This window comes from Heliangelus exortis, chromosome 2 (genome assembly GCF_036169615.1).
Source record: "Heliangelus exortis chromosome 2, bHelExo1.hap1, whole genome shotgun sequence".
Lineage (NCBI taxonomy): Eukaryota > Metazoa > Chordata > Aves > Apodiformes > Trochilidae > Heliangelus > Heliangelus exortis.
The window spans coordinates 23,941,933-23,967,400 of record NC_092423.1 but is presented as its reverse complement, the minus strand read 5'-3'; the positions used below and the strand labels follow the sequence as shown (position 1 = coordinate 23,967,400).

General features: G+C 38.4%; 1 protein-coding gene across 4 annotated transcripts in view; it reads left to right on the top strand.

Annotated features, from left to right (window-relative positions):
* CDK6 (cyclin dependent kinase 6) overlaps nt 1-16,756 on the top strand; it is a 170,859-nt gene extending 154,103 nt beyond the window's left edge. For all 4 annotated transcript variants that reach the window (XM_071735236.1, XM_071735233.1, XM_071735234.1 and 1 more), the window contains exons 6-8: nt 1,900-1,950; nt 5,779-5,914; nt 7,718-16,756. In XM_071735236.1, coding sequence (XP_071591337.1) covers nt 1,900-1,950; nt 5,779-5,914; nt 7,718-7,864 — 334 coding nt within the window. In that variant the 3' untranslated portion in view covers nt 7,865-16,756. The remainder of the gene's footprint in view (nt 1-1,899; nt 1,951-5,778; nt 5,915-7,717) is intronic.
* Nucleotides 16,757-25,468: the final 8,712 nt, after the last annotated feature.

The window sequence follows — 25,468 nt, the reverse complement described above, 5'->3', positions numbered from 1 at the left end:
AGTGTATCTTGTCATATGCAATACTAGGGTTGTAGCTACTTATCACTTTGAAAATCAGGCTCAAAACTTATGACAAGTAGATGGTCCTGTCTGATTGAAGTTTATCTTTGGTTTTCTTTGTAGGATTGAGTATTACTGGATACCTTAAAGCTTAAAAAATTACAAAAAACACATTTTACCCTATCAGTTTTGATATGATGTTGTATAGTTTCAAATCAGACTTGAATAAATTGTTCGCTCGGTGTCCCTGTGCAAAGCAGCTTGCAGTGTAACTTGGGAAGATGTGACCTGAAAGGCAGCAAGTGTGAAGGAGACAAAATGCACGTTTAGTTCATCAAAGACCATCAGAATGTTTGCCAGTTATTGCTGGAAAATATTTCTGCTCTCTGTCTTCGTGGCACAGATTTTCTGCATATTATTGTCTAACTAAGAAATGTCACCGTTTTCTGTGTCTTCTTACTGTATTTGGTGTGGGCACACAAGACGGGCAGCAGTATGGAGCTTTATTTTCTATATGAGAGTGTCAAGGTGTATAAAGCACCATTTTTCTAATTAACTTAAATTAGCAAAATGAGATCCAGATTCTACACCTGTGTAGGGCAATGAGAGAGGAAAGACCGTAGCTGAATACTCCTTGTTCTCTCAGTGTGGATGGGAGAGGTCTTCTGTGAAGAGCACCAGTGAAATGATGGGTTTGGCAACCACTGCTGTAAAGGACCTGTATCAGACAGAAGAATAGGAGTATGCAGAAAGAGACAGGAGAAGGGATGTTTCTTGATAACCAAAATCTGCCAGTGAAAACAGAGAAATATACATCGTTTGTCAAGTCACCAGGTCTCAGTTGAACAGTTTGGGAAAATATAATTGTGAGTTTACTATCCATCGACCCAAGTTAGTATCTCAGTTTGCAGTGTGTCTGAATTGTGTTTCTTTAGTCTACCGTTTGTTGAATGAAAATGGTATGCAGCATCTGATGCTCACAGATGCCCTCATTCCTGGCTAGATCCTTAATCATCTTTCAGTGATCTGTTGGAATGTCTTGGGAGTTTAAACATAAAATTCCACTGTAGAACACACTTACTGAATTCAACCCAAAGATGTCAATACAGCCATACAAATCTGAATTTCATATTTTCCTTCAGATCTATGGGGTGATTGTATTTTATAAATAATGAACAAAAATATTCCAAATTGCACTTTGAAAAGAAAAAGCGTGTACCACTTTCTGCAAGTATTTTTAGTTGCTGTTTTTTTCCAAAAACCTTTGGATGTTCAGACTATTAATTTGTTTCTTTCCTGAACATATCTTTATTGATGCAGCAGAAGTATTCCTCTCCTTCAAGGTAAATTCTGTACCATTTCACACCTCATTCTTTACAGAACTTCATAAATCCATTGTCATTTATTTGACCACTTGAACTTAGGAGCACATTTCCAATATACAATAAATTTAATTTTAAATTTATATCCATAATAATCCATCTTTAATTTTATTATGTTTTAATGAATTGCATGACGTTCTGGTTTTGTCTCTCCAAATAGCTGTGTAAGTGTGATCTTTATAGTGAGAAACACTTTGTTAATGATACAATTCATAGGACAGTGTTAGCTGAGATAAAGTTACTAATGCTAAAGGACACAATTGCATTTTCAAAAGTAGCACAAAATATTCAAAATATGTCTCATCTATCCCCTTTTTTAAGCAGTTTTTGTGGAAACTTGGATGGTACACTCACACATTGGATAAAAACATCCACATTGGATAAAACATGGAGGTGAAGTAAGCAAGGCCTCCAAAAAATAACATTTTCACCCTACATTGGCAGCTGTCAATAAGAAATATAAATTTGCATTAATTAAAGCAAGTCACATCCTAAAAATATTTCTTTATTTTTTCAGACCACTCTTCCGTGGAAATTCAGATGTTGATCAGCTAGGAAAAATCTTTGAGTAAGTAATAACTAGTTGCATTATGTCAATATCTGTTTTATATTGAAATACTGTGAGATTTCTTTGCCATGTTTTTATGTAATAATGTGACTAGAACAAAGTATTCCTAGAACATATTTCCTATTGCTACTGTATGCAACTTGATATTTCCGTGTATTCTGTGTCAGAGTGGGAGGAGGAAGCAACATGGAATATAGTTCTTCAGAACTAACAGCCATCATCAGGAGTTATGAGACTTATATTTTGGGGTTTTTAAATCTCTTAAACATATTGTGCCTGTACCATTCATGCATATTCATAAACAGTTGGACCCAAGGGATTCTTTTCACATAAAAAAACCCCAGAGTTTTTACTTTTCAGTAATTTCTCTGTGTATTTCAGAAAACATTAGAATACTTTAAAAATAATATAAAACTGAAATCTCCTAAGACTATTACCAACTTCTTTGCAGAAAAGACTTCTGTACATAAGAAAATACTTTAGCTTTTAAAATATATTTTGTGGCCTGTTAAAATGATTAACAGTCCACATTTTGGTCAGGAAGGTAACTGTAAGAACAGAAGGCCTATCAGCATTTTAACATGTGCTTTGTCAGAGATTTAATAATTTGCTTTATTTCAAAACCACCTTACATATCTAGGAGTTTGTGGTTTTCTTGTTCAGATATATCAACTACACTGAAGAGGTAGGGAGACTCTCTGAGGTAGAGTAATTCTCTTCCAAAACAAGTTCTTAGTTAAAAAAAATTACTGACTTTACCGATACGATAACTAAGTAGGATTATATCACTTTTTCTTGTGAAAGCTCTTCAGAGCAACAGATGTTTCTGAATTTATTATAAGAACCATTTAAATTTAAAATCTGATGTATGTATCGTAGTTAGGAAATCAAACACACAGGTCTAAGAACAAATACCCATTTGTGTCTGCACCTCTGTCATTCCTTTTCATATGGAAGGGCTGCAAGCATCCAAGGATCTGGAAGAAACAAAAGAATGCAGAGACAAAAATTGAGAGAGAGGGAGAAGAAAGAAGTATTATTCTCTTGAAGATATTCCAAGGAGAAGATAGTAAAATTTCTAGGGAGAAAAGCTAAAACAGAACAAATAATGAATTTCTCTGTTTAGCCATTTTTCCAGTTCTCAAATCATAACAGATCTAAGTATTTTCCTTATTTAATATGAGGTTCAAAAATTGCAGGTCTTGATTTCACACAGTTGACTTCCCTTTCCTGCATACCATACCAGTGTATGTGACTCACTTGCGTGGTTAATTTGTCATGTGCTGAATAGCTAGCCCTTCCTGCCCAATCCAGAAAAATCAGTCCTTAAAGTTTACTTTTTCTTCTTCTGCCAGTTACTCCATTAGTCCTACAATATTCTGCTTTATTAAATGAAGACAGTTTGGATGCATCCAAAGAATTTCATAATTTAAAAAGATACGTCTGTGATTTTTTTAAGGCTTTTGATTCATTTCTGACGTTTAAGGACAAAAAGCAAAATTAACTGGACTATGATTAAATGCATAGCTGCTAGCAGCAGCCTCCAGCAGGGACCTTTCCATCCCTAAAGGCAGAGATTACCTGTGCAGAAAATACTTAATTGAGAAGAGAAAATGCAATGCTAATTTTAGAAAAAAAAATCCTTATTACACATCTACTTAAAGGGAAAGTTTATGTTTGCTTCCTTTGTTGAGTTCTCCTGATACAGTTCAAAAGTTTCTTTCTTGGGTTCTGGGGGGCTTATGCTAAATAGTGTTTATTTTGTGTTTTCACAGCTGGAGAACTCCCTACAGTTAGACATAGCTCTTCTTGTAGGAGGATTGTTTCTTTCTACAGTAGTGACTCATTCTCCAGAGTAATTTGGACAAAAAGTAGTTTCGGGATTTTCGTGCAATCTGGATTGATGCATTCTTTCAGATAATGGGGCTGTGGTCTACCTTTGCTTTACATGTGCGTTCTGATTTCTGTCAGGTAAAATTCCACCGCTTTTGAGGGTAAATCCCTTGGAGGTGGCCCAAAACTATTTTCTGCTTTTTCAGGACACCATCAGTGTGTGGGATGTCCTCATAGATTTCACACAATAGTTGGAGCAAACTTGTCTCTTAATTGTGATCAATGGGAGGGAAAATTACTTGGTGTTTCTCAAGACCAGGCCTGAACCTTTGGCAGGAGGTGAAACACATCCAAGCCACTCCCTAACTTAGTCACCAAAATGGTAATGCTACCAGACCTGAGTGAGGGCATCTACTCAGACTTTCATTATTAAGAGTTTTGAGTACTACGTGAGTGTGTAACTGAAAATGGATCTTTTTTCCACCTTTGGTCTCGTCCACCCTACCTGTCTGACAGGCTGCCTCCTTGTTTCTATTTGATAAGCTTTGCTTGAGCCTGTGCTTATTCTGCCCTCTTCATGCTCTCTCATGCAAATGTTAAAAAAAACTGGGACTAACAGAACACATTTGAATGGCAGGCTAAACATCATTATTCAAAATCATTAACTTCCCCATCTTCCTGTGGTGCTATTTGTATTATATTTACACTGTGTCCAGATCCTCAAACATGGCTTTTACCACCATGGCCAAGGAAGTTTCACCATACCCCCACCGTACCTTTTATGATAAAAGTCAAATTAAATTTTTCATACACATTTAATTACCATTTCCGAAGGGCGGTGATATCTTCAGATGTAGTAAAGTTAAATGGTCCTGAGATTTTAATTGCTTTGCCCTTCTAGACATACTGTTGTTTTAAGAGCATATTAATTTTCGGAGGTATTTTAGATGAGCCAAATTACAGTCTAAAATCCATGTTGGTAGATGTGGAGTAATACCACTGAGGTAACCTATTATTTAGATCAAAGTGTTTGGCCGGTGGCCTCACACAGTCTCACTTAGCAATCTCAGTAAGAAAAAAGATCAATGCTGCACCCTAGTGGCACTGGGCTTAGCGCAGACCCACCTCTTCAGTGGTGTCTGGTCATGTTCCTGTCAGACTCTAAAAATTTATTTTCCCTGAAACCTGACAACTACCGTGTGGTCTTTTCCAGTTCCAATCCCACAGATATTAGCATCAGACTAAACCACAAAATATATGAGCCGTGATCCATTACTGGAGGATTACCTACTTTTTTATTTTGGGGCGGTTTAAACCTCAGCATGATTATTTAATAAGTATAAATATATTCTATAATTTAAAGCATAAATAAAAGTTACAAAAATAAATTAAAATATTTTATTAAAGGGCAAAGAAAAACTCAAACACTTTTGAAAGTAAAAGCATAAAGACACTCAAGTCCCATTCCACTTTTGAATTGAGACTTTAAAACCTGTTTTGTGAAGCAAATAAATTGCTTAAAACTGGGCAACAATTACTGCACGTAGCTTTGAAGCATTATGAAACATCCCTTTTATTGCTTTACCCTCATCTTGACCCACACTCTTCTCTCAGTCCCTATTCTTGTGAATAAAGATCCTTGCATGCAATTCCCCTTTGAAACTTACTGCTTTTAATCATCCTGGAGTGACATATGTTGCACCATCCAGTCAAGAGCTGAGCAACTTTCTTCCAAAGCACTCAGCCCTTTTCAACAAAAAGACTCAGGAAGCTGAGACCTAGGCCAGAAAATCGCACTGGCCACAGAATGATTTCTGCCAAGCACAGAGGACCTTCACTCTTCAGCCTATATTCACAGAGACCAGTGCACTACTGTACAATTAATCTTATTTAAACAAAAGTACTTAAAAACTGCCACTCAGTATATATATATGTATATATAAAGAGGAAACTCCATAAATATTCAGACCTAACATTATGTTTTTCCTTTCACAGTGTAATTGGACTCCCAGAAGAAGAGGACTGGCCTAATGATGTTGCCCTTCCAAGAAATGCTTTTACTTCCAGACCAGCACAACCTATTGAAAAATTTGTACCAGATATTGATGAACTGGGCAAAGACTTGCTTCTTGTGAGTTTCTATTTGTTGTTCTCCAAACTGCATGACTGATAGTTCCTACTGTGCATGCAACATGCCAAGAAGCATTTATGCTTCCATTTAATAGTTATTAGAGAAAAGCTCAACAGTAGTTAGTCCAAATCATGTAAGTATGTGAAACATCAGCACAAAGACAGCATCATTGGGTCAAGAGTTGTCAAAGATGAGAATAGTTAGAGACTAGGAAAATATGTCAGGGTACTGATTCAATTGTTCTTTAAGTATAAGACTGATGTGAGTACAAAACCTGATATATCATTTTTCATAGTATAGAGGATCCAGGATAAATCAGCAAATAGGCTGTAGAGGCAGATTACATCTGCCAGCCTTCTGCTAGATGATGAAAACCTGAGATTTGGAATTCACCAACTGTTGCCTCTTAAAAATGGCAGGATTGACAGAAACAAACAAATTGTTCTTGTACAACTGCTAACACTTAATTCAGTTAAATAATTTCCATAATTATATAGATCTGTTATAAAACCCAGCCCTGAAGTTCAGACTTGGAGTAGGATATAGGAAATGGCCTTGCCTCAGTTTGTCTTTTGCTGTGCTTGTTCAAATCTAACTAAGTTTAAGTTTCTTCTCTGGAAGCCTCAAAAGGATCTTGGCTCACATGGGCTCAGTAGAGAGGGCTCAGTGCAGCTCTTGAAAGACTTGCTGCACACTTTCAGGAACAGCTATCTTTGGCCAACATTATCTCCACAGAACAGCAGATTGTCCTCTGCTGTCCTTATCACTGCAACCCCCAGCTGCAGTAATCTGGACTACAGCTGGACACTTGAAATGGCAGGGGTGCAATGCATCTGTTGTGCTTGCAGGCAGCCTGGAAATCGAAGCTAGACATGGGACAAAAATTAGATTCTGGGAACAACAAGGAATAAAATATGGCAGAGTGCTCAGTGACTGTGAGGGATGATGGGAGAGAGGAAAAAAACAATATCTCTGCCTAGGAGGTGAGCTGGGAAGAGAAGCTGCTCCTGTTCAGCAAAGAGATGAAAACTGGGAGCCACAGATGAAAGGGGAGAGTAAGACTGGAAGTCACTGAATTAAAATTCAGAGGTTAAATGATAGACATTTTGATACAAGAAAAGAAAAGTAGGAGTAGGAAGTGGTTATATGAGGATAATAGGAAGAATACTGCTAGAAAGCGAATAAAGGAAAAGAGAAGAACAAGGTATGAAACAAGGCTATGAGAGAGATTTCAGTGCTGGCTGGACAAAGGCTGGGATAATGATCCAGAAAGAAGGCAAACACAGCACAGCACAGCTGTGAAGAAGAGGGAAAAGCTGAGCATAAAAATGTTAGCACATGAAGGTTACAAAGTCAAAGACACCAACAGCTATAGAAATGATGAGCCTGCTAATGAACATAAATGTTGTGGTGCCATCCATGCTTGTATAATCACAAAAAACAGTGCATTGAACACTGAGGGAATTCAAAAGCTGTTACTGAATAGTTGCTCCATGCAGTCTAGAAGACAGATGTCATGTGCATGTGAATTCAAGAAAACCTAAATTCTGAGACTTCCTGGACTGTGAATACTTGAATTTTCTAACTTATTTTCTATTAGCTTTGGGGGTGCCATACTCATATACCATGATTTCACTGCTTGCTTTAATATGGATGGTCATCTTAGTGTGCAGCATCCACTGAGACCCTGTTATGTCTCATACTGATCATAAATTGCAGGTGGCATGCATTAATGTGTTTATGCAATGTTAGTGCTGTTAAATGTACCTTCTAGTTAAAACCAACTTCTTTTCATACTTACAGAAATGTTTAGCATTCAATCCAGCCAAGAGAATATCTGCCTATGTTGCTCTCTCTCACCCATATTTCCATGATTTGGAGAAATGCAAGGAGAATCTGGACTCTCACATGTCATCCAGCCAAAACTCCAGTGAGGTGAACGCATCATAATGCTGACTGAAGATGAACCATAAATGAACAAGACATGTAGCTGACAAGGCCACTCTCCCATACAAACCACATAGCTGTTCTAGTGAAGATAACTATTTTGGAGGTTTTATGCACTTATCTTTTACTTTGGGATTGTGATATGCTTATCTAAGGAAATCATTGTAGTTTACTTTCATCAGAGCAACACAAGGGCCAGGGCTTTGACCTGCTCCAATTGCAGCTTTATGTTTGTTTTGTTTTTGTTTTGTTATCTACCTGGGAAAACTCCAGATGAAGAGAAGCTGCTGACCCGTTTTGCTGCCATTTTATCCTTTTAATACTGAATGCTGCCAATGTGGAGTAGGATGATCAAGTCACTGCCAAAACATGATGCAATCTCTGTAGCTGCTGAAGCATGATTTGGTACTTTTTAAATTATTCTTATGGGATCTCTTCCAGCGATATTTAAAGAATGGTATTGAAATACCAGATCTCTGCAATCTGCAGTCAACCAATACATGCATTAATACACCTGGCTACTGTCCATTCACAGCATATACACATATATGCAGGTGCTTCCCCACTTTAAAATGTGGATGGATTATTTTATCATTTAATTGCTCTATAAAAATAACAGTGATAATGGTGATCATAATAAAGGTCTCAACTTTTAGTTTCTTCATACACAAACGAGTTATTATCTAGCTACGTTTGTGTGCATGTTGCAAAAAACAAGTGTTTTCAAAAACTTTGAATTCTGTTCTTAAAGACTCTTTCAGTTTCAAAATGGTCAGTGTGTATTGAAATCCAGGCACATTCTATCCCATCATTTGACCCATCATTCCCCCTTGGAAACAGCTGCAAGCATGTTACCTTTATCTCACTCTGAATAGTCTGATACTCAGCTCAAAGACATGAGCAGAGCAAATGAAAATCAATACAGATTTTTGCCTTCAACCTCTTCTGATTATCAGCCAAAAAGGAAAATAGAAAAAAGTATTTCCAGTTCAGAAGCAGAGACTCCTACACCTGTAACAAGCACAGATACGCATTTGTTTTTGATTGTATGCTGTGTACTTCGCTGCCTTGCCTGCAACACCCCCACATGCATCAGAAGTGCATGAACATTACTGTCTCAAAATCCCTCAGATGTCCTTTGTTAGGAGGACATACTTCCTATGCAGAAATGCATGAGCTTCTCTCCCAGCCGTGTGGGTATATAGGCACATGCTTCTCCACCAGGGTTAATATGCCATTATTGAATGTCAAAATGACTAAACAATTCACATGCCTTTATAGCACAGTTATTTTAAATATTACCTTAAATTTTTATATTTAGTATTTTTACCTTAACTAAGATATATTTTCACTGTTTTAAAAAGAAGCTTTTATTTTTTTAATACTGTACTGGGAAAACAAAAAAAAGCAAAAAACAAAAAACCAACCAAACAAAAAAAGAAATATTTTAAATCCTTAAAAAACTCTTCCCTAGCATGACTTCAGTCCATTTACCTGGATATGACTTGGGGGAAAGTATTGGTCCAACGAGTTCACTCTTACCATGAAACTATAAAGATACACTATTGCAGTATAACTGGTCATAAGTGAGGCAGCTAACTTTGCTTACTCCTGTGATAGTTCCTTAGGCTTCTCTCTTCCTCGTCTCCAAGTCATCTTCTCTAGGTAGACAGCATTATATCCTCATTCACAGTATGCTTTGCAGAAGCAGATCCGTATCAGTGAGTTCAGTAATGTCATTTTTCCAGCTGTGGCATGGGAAGATGTAGCCATCCCTGGGAGGGTTTCTCTGTCCTGTGATGGAGTGGCTGTTGTGGCAAACTGCAGTGTTAACTCTGTTTCAGGTGTCTGCACTGTCTGGGACACAGTTCATTGCTAGGATAGTGAGTGGATAAAGTGAGTGGATATCTGCTTCTTGGAAAAAGCTTTTTGTTACTCTTAGAGACACAGGTATGTGACATATGATTAAATTAGCTCTGTTTTTAATAAGCCAGATTTTAAAAGGACCACCAGTATGCATGCACACAGTGGCCTGTGCTTTTCCTCATGCCTAGAATGGTGCCTATGCAAAACCTACCAGCATGAACAGCCAAGCTGCAAATTAAGCCTGGCAAGAGCATGCAGGAGGCTTCTACACACAGAGGTACTACAAATGCGTAACACAGGAATTTTGGAAGCCCTATGAGCAGCAACCTGAAGGCCAGGAAGCAATCACAACATGTAACCCCCTCATCCTGGCTTTGCCTCTGTCGTTCTCTCTGTTGCTACATCCAAGGGGAATTGCAAATCCATTGCACTGGTGTTGTCCCAGCCCTATTCCTCCATGTGTCCACAGGCCTGAGCATGACTAAGGGTTTCACATTCACAGGAAAGGATGAGCCAGAGCAAAATTCTTGCAAACTGTCTTTAAACACTACTTAGAACAGCAAACAGACCCATAATTCAGGACAGTCTTTCAAAAGTATCAAATAGAAAATTTTTCTACACTCATTGGCACATTTAAAAACATTCCACACTTGACCTAGCACCAAACTATCATAAATACTTCATCAGGGCATTCAGCTGGTGTGGCTTTCCAGCAGCTGTCAGGGAACATTCTTAGAGCTCTCCAGCAACTAATATAGGATGAAAACAAAGGTAAGGAGAGGGTATTTTCAAATTAGGCTCAAAACTGTCAGATAGAGACATTCATCTGTTCCCTGATAGAAGAACTTGTTGTATTAAGCTTAGTGAAGCAAAGGCTAGGAGAGAATGTGATTGCTGAATTTACACACATTATTAGAGTAAAACAAGAAGGAATAAGAACACTTTAAGCCAAAGGTTAGTGTTGGCACAAAACCTAATTAGAACATGGAAATCACAGGGAAGTTAACTAATAAAGCAATGTTTCCCAGTCAGCAGTATCAGAAGAGCTCAGAGAGCAGCAGAGAAAAGCAGGAGCTGGCTGATGGAAAGAGATGCAGAACTTCTGCAGTGTGGTGCTATATGTTGTCTAGTGTAGGATCAGGTTATAAATGGGGGTATTCAGAACAGCCTGAGAAGGGCTGCATTAATGGTCATGTTCTGGAACATCCTTTCAGTGGGAATGGCAGGAATTAAAAAAAAAAAGAAATAAGTTCTGCCCTGAGAGAGTTAGGGAAAAGATTTCTCAAATGGGGTCCTTCTGGTAGCAAGGGCCTAGATTAAAAGGACAAGGGACTTTTCAAATTACTTCCTTTACAAAATCTCTTTAGGAAGAAATTCCATTTGGCATGCTATAGGCTCACTCTTATTCCAGTCTTCCCTGCCAAACTGTGGGGCTTCACTTACACTAATAAACTGAGAAAGCCTGTTCTCTGGCTGGGCAAAGTGCTGGCACTGGCTAAAATCATGCCAGTAATCATGCTCATAATTAAACTGTACAGACAACTGTGGGACTGTGCTCGAGCCTATACCCTTGTTGGTTTTTTTTTTACTGGTATAGCTCTACTATTTGAGCATGTTTACTCATTGCTGCCAGGTGTGTAGGACGTAGGAATTGTATATGGGAAAAAGAAAGTACGCTTTGACACACATCTTCCAGTCTGATGAAAACTCTTTGAACACCCTTTAAATTAGACTTCAGAGTGCAGTTCTTCTTAGCAATAACTGTGCCTCTATGTGTCCTACTGGAGCAGTTCAACAGCAGTTAAAAACTACTGAATAACAAAATGTAGATTAAAAATAACTACAGATATTGAGCTCCTGTAACGCCCATAACCAGGCACTGTGCTCTTCTCAGCAGAGAACAAGATGTTCTAAATAACAGAAGGAGCAATTTCTGTCTCCCACCACTCTTTTTTTTTTTAATCACTACTACATGCTTCTGCAGGAAAAACATACCCAATAGCCAAGGAAAAAAAATCACCAAAGCCAACTAGTGAATCTCTGATTTCTGAACCATAGCAATACATCTGGAGCAGCTCTTTTCTCTCTTCATCCAGTCTCCAAGCTCACTCTAGCTCTCCAGTTCTTCTCCTTGAGCTACCATATGGAACCAGGTGTCAGTGACACTCACAGGTGCTATTTCCAACAAGATTCTTTGAAGTTTTCAATAGCTACACAGTGGCAGTGTCCTCCAAATCCCTATTACCAAGTGTTGCTTATTTAAGTCCCGCAGCCCAGAACCAATGATTAAAAATTAATCTTTTTGAGCACCTTCTTGCTTACCCTTAGTTCTGCATACACTTATGTTGCCTCTGTGTGATAAGTAAAATTCTAAAGACAAGGTTTGTGCATATTTCTGTGTAGGCTGTGCCTACACTCCAGGTTTTTTTTCAGCCCTTAATTCATAAATACCTTTAATTCATAAAGGTAAGTGTTAGAATACCTTTCTCTGTTGCTTCTGTCCTAAAACACACCAAAAAAACAAGGACATGATGTTTGCTAAATATTGAAATTTGGTGCTATGTGTACAGAGCCTTTTACATTAAAAAAACCAGTAATTAGTAGCATTTAGGCATCATCCAGCATTGCAGCTTTTGCGTGGTTTTTTACACTCTATGGTTGTTCTGATGATTAAGAAGAAAACACTGTGCCATGCTACTTTTCACAGGTTTGCTCACTGTTTTGAGAAGCATGTTTTGTTATACATATAATTCTCTCTGCTGTTAGGTATTAGGCCAACTTTAATAAGGAAAACAGAAAACATTCTGGTTTGGTCTTTTAGCCAACAAACTTGGAGCACTTAACTGACTCACAACTGAAAACACATCAGTTGTCAAATATGTATATGAATCATAAACCACACTGTTTGGTTTAAAAGGCCACATGAAATAATTATGTTCCATGACACAGCTTAATAATGGGAAGTTTATTCTAAGAACTGTTTTATAGAACCACTTTGGTAGTATTTTATATACAGTAGTTTCAGGAATAGATTGATTTTTATAAACAATGTGAATTAGAAGATATTAGGCTATTAGAGTGATTTTGTTGCGTTATTCTTGAAGCTTGAACTGATCACAAGCTTGGGAACCTAACATATTTATTTTATTGCTACAAAATTGCTTCTAAATATCAAGATCTTTTTTGATGTTAACAGGATTTCACACTTCTCTTAATGTGTAAATAATTTCCTTCAAATTAGTATATTAGATAAAATGTTTTTTCCAAACTGCAGTTGTGTGGGAAAATTCGAAAAATATATTTTTACTTTCACAGAGAATATTAACCTGTTATATACTGAAATCTTTAGTAACTGACTAAGCTATCATTTTACTTCTTCTTGATTACTAAGTATTGGAGTATACAGACTCATTTACATGAAGAAATAATTCAGAAACAATCTTTAGAAAAGTAAACAGGATTTTATGTTTAATCTTCCAAGATTCATTTTCATATTCAGTTTTTTTGTTCAAGAACAGTTCAGGTGTGCAAAAAACCACAATTTTAACAGTCTAGCAGGCTGTACAATACAAATATGAGTTTTATTTGTGAGCTATGTGTTTTACTATGTCTCTTTGTTTTGCAGATTGTTAGATAATGGCTGTATATGATTCTAGTTTCTGGACCAGACTCTGTAACCATCAGATCCCAGTAATTTATGTAAAACAATGAGAAGCTTTCTCATTGATTTAAATGAAGTAGGTCATTAAAAGAAGAAAGATGTGGACATATGAACTGACAAATATACTTTTGCCAAGTGTTATTTCTTCCCTTCAGTTTGAAGTTTAGCAAGTATTGCACACTGCTATGCAATATATATACAATATAAGAACCATTAGGAACACTCAAGTAGTGTGCAAAAATAATACAAAAATTACTCATTCACTTATTGCAAAAAGCAGCTAAAAAAATTTGTCTTTAGCTGAAAAACTCTAGATTTTGAAACATATTTTTCCATTGAAAAATATTCCTGAAAACTGTGTATGTGTTTTGCATTCAGACAGTGATAGGCACCCAGGCAGAACTGAATCAAACAGGAGCTTGTTCTCAAAATAGATTCTGCAAGGTCAGGTAGCTACAGCTCTTTATGTGTTCAGAGGAAGCTGGAATCAGACAACACTGTGCTTAGATGAGCCTTCTAATTTCTGGGCAGAAAAGCCAAAGGTTGCTGTGAGTAAAGTTGCTGGAAATTTGCTTTGACTCAAATCACATCCTTTGAGAGCTTCTGCAATATTTGAATTTCCAGCCTTCATTGAAACACTGTGCAAAACAGCTAAGATAAACTGAAACTCCCAGCCATATAGCATTTTTTCCTTCAGAATATACTGGTGGGCTTCATCCATCCTAATGCCAATAGGAGAATTTTGCATGGCTAGAGAAAGTACAAAGAGGTTCTGTTAAGGATATTTTGATACTGGATGATTGCTCTAGAGGAGATTTTTTGTTTCCAAAAAAGAGCAGACAAAATATATTGCCTTCTTAAAAACAAACAAAAACAAAACAAGGAAGAAACAGATGAAAAACACCTGGTGCTTAGTAAAGATTAAGAAGGAACTTTCAAGAAACTGTTAGGAAAATATTGGGATAAGGGAAAAGAAGCACATGTGAAAAATGTAAACACAAACAATATGTGTTAGATACCGATTGAAACTGGTGGTTTTTCCTTGACCTTGAAAATTTGGTAGGTTTTTCTGGAAGAAAAGAATCTAACTGCTAACTTATTCTAATGGCCATTTTCATGTACATTTCCACTAAAGCAACCTATAGTATTTGACTGAAAGGAGAAGGGAAAACAGGTAATTATTTACTTTGGTGTCATTTAAATTGTAATCTTCAAGTTCATTGTCCATTTTTTGAGCAAGCTAAATTTCCATACACACTATTTATCTTCCTTCACCTTAAACCCATCCACTTGCCAGAAAGAAAAAACTTTTTCTAGTGTTTACGTGGCCTCTTGCTCCCATTGACATGCTCCTGTTAAACCAGCCAAAGAGCACTGTCTCTGCCACTGAAATGAAAATGAATTTTCACAGACTGCCAGCTTCTATTGTGCAATTACTCCTAACAAGCTTGTAATTCATGCTCTACAATATGCAGCCTTTCCTTTTATTCCATGTTTCGTATGTATGTCATGTTACACAAATCCTTAGCCTTTTTTAAATAAAAAAGTTCATGAATGCTAGGGTCAGTTTTGAGTAGGTACATGAGGGAAGAAAACTGTGAGGTACTGGAAAGATAGAAAAAATGGGCAGAGATTAGGAGAGTTCAGGAAAGTAAATTTGAATATGTGGAAAAGTTATGTATAAGTGATGGGGAAAGACTTTTTTCTCACATGTTTTGTTTTCTCCCATCACTCACTTTCATAGAGATAAGGTGATAAAGCAAGACTATTGCACAGGAATTTTTTAGATATTTATTATGACAAGTCAAGTGATGAGTACCAGTGAAGCTTTTCAGCATAGCAACAGCTCTATTTTTTAAATAAGATTTTGCAGAAGCTAGAGGTTTTTCTCTGTAGATATAAAAAAAAAGTCTTATGAGGCAGCTTGAGAGCAGATTAAGCTGGCCACAGAATTTGGATGCAGACGTGGAGAATGTGCAGCTCTAGTGCAAGAGAGTCACTGTGTTCAGTGGTGTGCAGTCCTGGTGTGCATTGGGAGCTGCCTCTTGCTGCAAATTGAAAACCCTTCGGCCATCCAAAAAGGCAGGGTTTTGAGCATTAGAATTTTGACAAGTTCATCTGCATGCAGTTTTTGCTAGATTAGTCCAAACACTTCTCCATCTTACAGGAGAAAGTCTGGGAGCCTAACAAGTCTGTCCAACACCAAGTGTAACTGATGCTGCAGAACCATCTGCCATGGAAAAAAAAAATCTTTCCGTAGGTTGTACAGCAGCACTGGAGCTTTCTGAGCTGTTGTGCCAACCTGAGAGCTACCATTAACTATTGTTATGCCACCTCCAAAATTACAGAATATAAGACCTTTGTAGCATTTTTTTGTTTTTGTGTGTGGGTGGCTGGGTAAGCACTGGCATGGAGCAGGTAATTTTGTTCCTTCCATTAAGCATTAGCAACTAGGCTTGGCACAGAGATAAATTTCACAGTTCTAGGGATGGGAAACCTCTAATTCTACACAGTAGTTCTCTGGTATTTGTTACATACACATAGTTATAAATCACCCAGCCACTCAAGCTTTCCTTTCTTTATCCCAGATCATCCTATTGTGACACTGTGAAAGAAGTCCTGGGGAAACTGGTCAGCAGTCTTTGAACACCCCAGTTCCTCTCACTGCAGTGTCTTTTTTTTGTCTTTTTTTTTTTTAATAGAATGGTTTGGGTTGGAAGGGACCTTAAGGATCATCTAGTTCCCAATTCCCCCTGCATGGGCAGGGACACCTCCCACTAGACCAGGTTGCTCAAGGCCCCATCCCACGTGGCCTTGAACACTTCCAAGGAGGAGGCAGCCACAACTTCACCACCCTCAAATTAGAGATTTTTTTCTTATGTCTAAAATTTAATTACCTATCACTTGTATCTGACCCTGCTGATACTTACACGGCCACTTACGAAGCTGTGAGCTAAATTACCCCGTTGTGATTCTGCAGGCTCCCAATCTGCAGGCAGCCAGTGATTTGTACCATAGTTTTTCCTTGGTTCTCATTAGGAACTGGGAAATAGTACAGTAGAGTATAACAAGTGTGTGCTGCTTCTGCACTCCTGGGTTCAAGCAGAGATGAGTGAGAATAGATTGAACTGAGTATAATTTGTTCGATCAGCCAAAACAATTTTTGATTCAGAAGACTGTTTTATTCCAGATGGATGATGATGGATCCCAAACAATCATCCTTCATTGCTGAAAGAAAAGAAAGAAAAAAAAAAAAATCAAGGCTCAAAATATAGCCTGAGTCTGCAGCGTGCTAGTTAAATAAGAAGAGCTTCTCAATCTTTTACCAGCAAGACCCAAAATTCATCACAATTTCTTTGTCTTGGAGTCAGTTGTAACAAAGGTGGTTGTAACCATGGGTTGAAACTACAACCAGTACATCTGAAATGGGGTGCTGGCAAGACGGTTATGGATGCAAGGCTGTACAAGGCACCTTACAGAAGCTCAGTGGGGATGTGCTCATCTGAAAGTATTGATTGCCATATTAATATTGAACTGAAGTTACCTATCATAACATGATAGAAGGACTGCAGTGTCATGAGATTTAAGGGAGGCTGCAAAGATAGACCCATCCTTTCCCTTTTCTCACTAGATGTCTAGCAACCCAGTGGTTTTCCAGCTCTGTTTTGTTTTGATTTGTTTTATTTCACCTCCACCACCACCACCGTTCTCCTTCCTATTGTACAAAATAAGCTGAAGAGAAAAGCATTATCATAGAATCATAGAATTAGCCGAGTTGGAAGGGACCTCAGAGATCATCAAGTCCAACCCTTGATCCACTACCACTGCAGTTACCAGACCATGGCACTGAGTGCCACATCCAGTCTCTTTTTAAATGTCTCTAGGGACGGAGAATCTACCACCTCACCGGGCAGTCCATTCCATTGCCTGATTACTTTGGTTTACCAGCTTAAAGCCAGAGCAGACCAGCACTGTCAAAAAAAAATCTGATCACTGGTGGTCAATATTAAGTGAATCATTTGTCTCTGTTTAGATTCCAAAAAATAGAATTCAATATCCAGGACCCCTCCCTTGCATTCAACATTGTTAAATAATCTCCCTCTCATTCTGCTCAGTGCTCAAAATCTCTTTTCCTGGAGAATGATCTCTCCTCCTACAGCCCACTTAAGAGTCACAGCAGTGTGGGCAAATGAAGTTTGAATGATGGCAGTGCTTTTCAGTAAGGAATAAGACCCTGTTTCAGTTTAAGCAGGGCCTGAAAGCATCTCAAGGACTCTTAGCCAAGCACCTTCCAGAGGCAAGGCAGTCATTTGTGCTAAAGCAAGAAACACATTTTAAATTACTTAAGGTAGAGAAAATATAAAGATGCCAGTTATTTTTTTCTGATTGAATCTGTTTTCTACACAAAGTTGTATGATTTTGGCACTGAAATCAAGCCCACAGGCACCCATTTATTTTTTCCTTTCAGTCTTTAATTTCCTTGTGAATTCTTTTCAGGCATTCAGCTTAATGTATTTGTGGTCCATTTCATTCCAGTTCATTTAAGTGGTCCGTATCTGCCATTGAATCTCATATGGGCTTTGTTTTTAATGTAATATTTAGCTACAGTACTTTGAACAGCTTTAAAAGTATAATGTCTTCAGATGCTCTAGTTAAAGAAAGATTATACCCTCAAAATAACATCTTATATGTTGAACTGTATACTTTGGAAATTATGTTTATAACTTCGGAAAGCATCACTGGGTGCTTTCGTCTGTATGTCTGTCATGTAGCAGCATGTATTTGTATTCCCTCACTGTCTTGATACTCTTCAGTCTGAAGGCCCAAGTATGCAAACATGAGTACTGTCCCTCCCCTGAGCAGTCTTACAGAGCTGAAGAGGTTTATTCATGTCACTGTAGTTGCTCACAGAAAGTATTTACAGAAAAAGGCTTTCCTGTAGTGACCGACAGTGGTTGTGGGGACACTTGGTTAATAACTGCACCAAGACACCAGTAAAGGGCATCAGTGTTTATTGAAGATGTGGACACATTTATCTGCAACCTATTTGACATTAACATAAATTATTGCTATTATACTTCAGTATATTATTTCTTATGAAAACACACTAGTCCTGTGAAAGGTTAGTTGCCAAAAGATGTGTCGAGTCTTGCTGCTTTGCAAATGCTTTTTTGCATTTAGTAAACACTTTGGTTGTTTAAGTGAAGCTATTTTCATAGAGAGGCAGAAAGCTAGATCAGTCCCAAAAAATTATAAATAAGCTTTGTAGTGTACATTGAGTTTTGCAACTAGAGTAGTATGTGTGTTCAGATGTCATATTTTGTGCTTTAGGGTATTTTTGTTTGTTTTAATATGTAAAGAAATAAGCAGGTAACTCTGAAATGCTATTGTAGAGCTAATTTTACACATAGTGGGGGAATGTTATCTGAAAAATTAAAACTAGAAAACATTACATAGGCTGCCTTTGGCTTTACTTTGTTTGTAGCAGGTCCAGCAGGTATCTGTTGATTCCAGATGCTTAAGCCATGGGCCAAGTTTGTGTGGCATCTTGTAACTGAAGGAAGTTTTTCACAGTGATAAAGTTGCCTTTTGGGGCTTTAAGTAAGACTGTTGGCTAAACAGAAGCATAAAGGCAGCAAATTTAGGTGGGGGGTTTTGTTGGTTGTTTTTTGGCTTTTTTTTTTTTTTTTTTTTTTTTTTTTTGTGCATGGACAATTGCCTGAAATAGGATTGGAGGTTCAAAGTGTTTTAAATCATTTATCCTAATTTACTCTTGTAATTCCACTGACTACAGTTAAATTAAACCAAGAATTTGACCTTGTAAGTCTACAAATTTGAGTTTCAGGCAGCTCAGGTCTATATAAAGATACTTAAGCTTGGTAAATCAGCAAGAATACTATATAAATGGTAATGTGTAATAAGAAATCTTAGTTGTAGTAACAAGTCACTCAGAAATTCTATTCATTGTCTCTTTTTTTATACAAAAATTCAGAAGTGGACTTACTGGCATTGGGATATGTGGAGAACAGCATTATGCTGGTACTGAAATGTATCAGGAATAAGATTCAGTTCTTACTGCTCCAGACACTCACTCCATGTGTGCCTACCTTACACATTACAGATCCCACTGAAGTTAACAGAAAACATTTAGAGAGTTCAGACTGTTTGTAGCTCTCACAGGATACTGGTTTCAGAATCTGCAAGATAAGTTAAGTTTTCAAAAGGCATTATATAAACTTGTGTTTTCAGGTTTACAGACTGAACAGTGAGGACTTCTGAGACACATCCAGAGTAACTTTATTAATTGATATTACATCAGATCAGTATCTATTAGTAAATAAAAATCTGTCTCAATACCTTTATTTCTCAATATGATTTTACAAAAAATAACATTAAAAAACCATTCAGAAAGTTAAAACAGCTTCTAATGCTGTTTTTTCTCTTTTTTTCCCCCTTTTAGTAATAAAGTATCATTTGCTCTGGAGGTGTCTAGGATATGAGAATTCAAGGAAAACATGCAAAGCGGTTTCAATTTTTTTTTTTTTTCTCATTCACCTGAGGGCATATACTCAGCTGGTGAAAATCAGCATTGGGCATATACTCAGCTGGTGAAAATCAGCATAGTCCTGTTGACTTCTACAGCACTGTATCAGCCTACACCAGCAAAATAGCTGGCATGTTGACTTCTAGCATTTCAAGTCACTTTACCTACATATGTAGTAGGATTTTACTTTGCAAGGTGGAAAGTTACCTATGGTGCAAACTGTACTACCTAGGCTACCATTGATTCCTATTCACAGGACATGATTTCACTGTATCACTTCATACTTGAAATTCAAGACATTCTTTTAATCAGGGTACAAACATGAAAAGGTGCGTGTGTTACTGTTTCTTTTAAAGGTGCATCATTTTTTTTATTATTCTGTGTGCTTACTAGTTACTAGTCAGTGTTCTTGACATTCTTTGCATTCAGCAGTACAATCACCTATGTGTGAAACACAGTATCACCTAAAGAGGTACAGAAAAGCATAACAGTGATTTCTTGAATTGTCACTCCAAGATACTGGTACCTTCTCACCATCACTATGACATCAAGGGGCTACAACACGCAAACTGTGGTATATAAAATATTGCACCATTGCTATACATGAAATCTTGCAGCCTCTCTCCTGTTCTGACACAGCTGCTGATTGCCATATGTGCATTGGAAAGAAGGTGTACTTCTGCTGTACAGAATGGCTGGGGAATAATGCAGACCCTTGGAACTCCTGGGTTCCCTCTGCAAGCTTCCAAACCAAGCCCTTGATCCCACTGCATGCCCTCTTCAGGTCCCAAATCTCATCCTCCAGGGCCTTCTGCTTTAAGAACACCCTCAGCTGTGGCTGTTTTACATTGAGTGCATTGAAGTTCATGGGAGCATGCACCTTACCATGTAACATATTCTTTAGCTTTTACAAGTTGTAAAGATGGTTGACTGCAAAAATAATCATGTGTCAATACAGCAAAATTAAATTAAGGCACACAGAAGGTTTTCAATATTGTATTATATCAGAATTACAGTCCTTTGGAACTGAATGTTTTGCTGCTGGCAGTGCAAGAAAAGCAAAGTTGTGTATTTATTGTTGGGTGCTGAGGGTTCAGTATGAAAATCAACATAATAAAATTTTTCACGGTGTCAACTTCCTTTTAGTTGTTCCCAAATTATTGGAAAGTAAAAAGGCAAAAAAATAGTTTTGTATTTAAAACTGCTTTCCTGAAGTTTACTTCACTTTTCTAGCTATATTTTTCTTTTATCTGAAAATGTAAAATGGATACAAATGCAGTAAGTATTGTATATTAAATACAGAAAATTAGCAACATTGTTTTCTAGTTTTTGTTTGCAAATGTTTTTCTCAATACCCTGGGTGTTCTAGAAAATCAACAAACACAGAAGCAGACAGAAATGTAAACACATGCACACCCTCTCAAGCACCTTCCCTTAGTCTTAGTCTTATAAAAATCTAACCTGATTTGTTCTGATTTCTCATTTTTTAACTACTTTATTGCTTACCTAGTATGAATTATATTTAAAAAAATAAAATTGGAGTGATCACTTTCTTTCAAAGGCATAAAATTTTTGCAGCTGTTGCAACACTAGCCAATGTAGAATTACTCTGCCTTTACTGCAATCATCTTCGTTTTGGTTTAGCCAAATTATGCTCTAGCTAAGCTGTAATAGCTCTCTGACATCCATGAAATGCATTATTTTCCCCAAGTGTTACCTAATCCAATTGTTGCACTTCCTTGCACAGTATCTGTGTATTCCCAAAGATTTGCTGCTTTAATCTTCCATCTTAAGAATCTGAGCACGCTTTATTGACTGCTTTTTCTTGACTGGCTGTAACTAAGACGAGTAAAATTTCTGGGTATATAAAATAGTAACGTTTGAGTTAAACACAACATGACACATGAAACTCTAAAAGTAGATGCATATTTTCTGTCTTCGTTTCCAAACAAAACATCCTCACCAAAAGCAACTTAAATGAAGCTTCAGCTTATTGTAAAGATCATAAATGCTCTTTAGCACAGTAGTTTCTACTAACAAGACATCCAATGGGCCACCAGACAGGAATGTAAAAACTATTAACTCAAGCATCCAAACAGATTTCAGCTTCTGGATGAAAGCTCTAGACAGAAATTACTGCAGAGGTAACCAGACCACAAAGGATTTTATAACTTAAACTCAAAACTTTGTGCTGCCCTCAGTAACTATCAGGACTCATGAAAGCCCTTTACAAAAACATAGTTACATGTACTGCAGATGCAATGCAGCATTAAATAAAAACAGCAGCTACCTTTACATTATGTGACATTCCAGATTAGTCTTTAAGCACATTATAAGATTACAAGTAGCAGTCCAGCCAGGGACAGACACAAATGCAACTGCAGTGAGGCCTTTGGCTGAGCAGATCAGCACCATCAATACTTATGTTAGCCAGACTTAACTGGGAAAAGGTCATGGAAACATTTAATAAAATGAGTAAGAGCTACCACGAGATCTGGATACTATCTGGTGTCTTATCTCTGATAGTACTCAGGGTAAGATACCACAGAAGAAAATCTAATAGCCTGTGGACAATTATGGAAACAGTTTTTCATATGGGTATTTTCTTCCTAGCCCTCTGTTCTGGGTTAATGTGGTGCTGGTTTCGGTAGTGAGGGAGAGGCCCCAGGTAAAAAGCTACTGTAAAAAGCTACTGAAAGCTTCTCTGGGCTCCAAACTGTCCTGCCCCACCTCTGGGTAATGGTGAGGCCATCAGTGACAATGGACACGCAGCTGCTACTGGTTTATTCAGAGGGAAACAAGCTGCTGTAAGAGCTCAGTGAAGAGGGGAGGAGGGGGAGAGATGGATAGCAGGGATGAGAGAAATGCCAGAGCAGAGATAGCTAGGTTGGTGAGGAAAGAGAGGGAGAAGGTGCATCCCCCCTGTCTCACTGCGGAGAGGAGGCAGGGATATCGGGAACGAAGTAATTTGGCTCCAGGAAGAAGGGAGGGGTGGTGTAAATTTTTTAAGCTTTGTTTTTTGTTTTGATTTGATTAATGATCAATTAAACTGATTTTTTCCACAAGTTGAGTCTGTTTCACCCATGAACATAACTGGTGAGTGGAGCCCTCCAAGTTCTTGTCTTGACCCATGAGGTTTTAGGTCCCAAAGGTTTCTCCGTCCCAAAGAAGGTGAGGCCTTTGTTTTGGTTAGGCCTAAGTCAGAACATCCCTCATCTGCACAAAGCTCCTAAAACCCAATTATGGAAGAGAAAATTGTATTATTTTAAAAAATCCATTAAGCAAAATCTAAGAACCTTGTAGACGTAAGCATAAATTTTACTCCTTCCATTATTCACACAAATGTTCCCATCCTTGCCTCAAAATTATCTCATGATACTGTCACATGCTTGTTAGCACCATAGAAACAAAATGCTCGTTTTAAAAGATTTAAATGCACCCTTTGTCTATCATCCACCTGCCATTTACTGATGCACAGAAAGGAAGTCTTACAAGAGATCATTCCTCATTTTGCACCTATTGGTTGTGTTTCCATTTCCCCCCTCCTTTAACAAACAAGGCTATCTTTCAGATTTCTGTCATACCGAAGTCCTTTCTCAAAGTATTTTCATCCATTTTTAGACATCTGATTTAGCTGGCTGAGTTGTCTGGCTGAGTTCCCAAACCTCCTTTGCAGACATGGAAGAAAAGCTAACGGGAGTCTCATTAATGAAACACCCCGGCATGCCCAGCTGAGGACTCCCTCCTCCTCCTCACTGCCTGCACAGGGAGGAAAGGCTCCTCACCCCGGGCTTTGTGCAGTGTCAGCTCTCCAGGCACCAGAACTTCATGGTGCAACACATGGGATGAATAAAGCCTCCTGCTCCAAATTTGGTGGTAATAACTTTTGAAGAGTAATTCTGTCCTGGCAGACTCTGCAGGTGTGAAATCTTACATCTGGGAAGGACAACCCCAAGTACCAGGATAGGCTGGGGACTGAGTTCTTGGAGAGCAGTGAAGGGGAAAGGGACCTGGGGGAGCTAGTGAATGGAAGGATGACCACAAGCCAGCAATGTGTCCTTGTGACCAAGAAGGCAAATGGCAGCCTACGTGACCTCCTGCAAGTGACCCTGCTCTGTCAGGGGGGTTGGACTCAATGATCTTTCGAGGTCCCTCCCAAGCCCTAACTTCCTGTGATTCTGTGACCCGATATTGCGTAGGTATTGCCTGTGCTGCTGCAGCAAAGCTGAAGCCCCTGGAGACTTGGCAGTACCACCACCACACCAGCACAGGGACAGACAGGGACAGCCGTGCTCCCACACCTGGGGGTCACTCTTGTGCCACCAAGGGCTGCACCAGCACTGGGGACAGTGCACGGGTGCATTGTGGTGGCATTTGTCACCTAAAACAGGAAAAATGGCCCAGATTTGAAGATGTATTCAGGGTGAGGACATCACCATGCTTCATAAAGGCAGATCATCCTGTATTTAAGTAATACTCTTTTTCCTTATATATAAATTTTAGTGTGATTCATTTCTTCTGTCTTCAATGTACTTCTCCAGCATCATAGGCAGCTTATTGAGAACTTCTGTCTGCTGTGTTTCCAAAGCAGCCATCCTTGTTTTAGAACTTACCAACTGCTTCCTGAGGAATTAAAGTTATTCCCTTATGTACTATCTTGCAGCTTTCAATAGTAAATGTTAGCTGCAGTTGAGCAAAGTTTACTTGCAATTCTAGTGTAGTCATTCAATTTTCTCCTAGTTCCTCATAACCTGCTCTTTGTTTTACTGAATAATTTGGTACCACAAATTCCTGTGGCTTCACCCATTTTTCCACCTATTTTTCTTCATTTTTATAAGTCTAAAAACTATTGTGGAGTAATTTTTAACAGTAGCATTATAATAAAAGGACATCTGAAAGTCTGAGTCAATGGATCCTGGTAACTCTCAGGCTTATTTTACAATTTGCATTAGCCTAATGCACCAATTAACCTACATTATAACCAATTAACCAATATTATAACGATCCTTATTTTGCAGTGCAGATAGCTAGTGACACCTTTTTTTTCCTTTTTAACATTTTTTATCCAAATAGAGACCCATTTCAATTAACTCCATACCAGAATAGGCTACTATTTCCCTTAGTCTATGCATCTACTGACGGAAAAAAGAAATACCACAGTTCCACCTGTAACTGACCACTAGACACCCCAAGCGGAGAAAAACCCCTCAAAACGGAGCTCCCTCCTCTCCTGGGATGTCTGTTCCCGGCGCTTCTCCGGGCTCTGGGTCCTGGCACGCAAGCACAACTTTGAGGTTTTATTTCTGCCTTTACAGATCTCCGCAGCTCCCCCCCCGCTCTCCCACGCCAAGGTCGGCCCAGCGCCATTTTCCCGCCGCCAGGAAGGGACTGGGCGCGGGCTCTGTCACTGCCGGGCGCCTGCCCGCTCTCCCCTCAGCGCCACCACGACCCTCCCCGCCACTGCCACCGCCCCAACTGACGCCCTGCCCTTAAACACCCCCCCCTTTCATCGGCCCTTCCCCTTCCGAACGCCCCG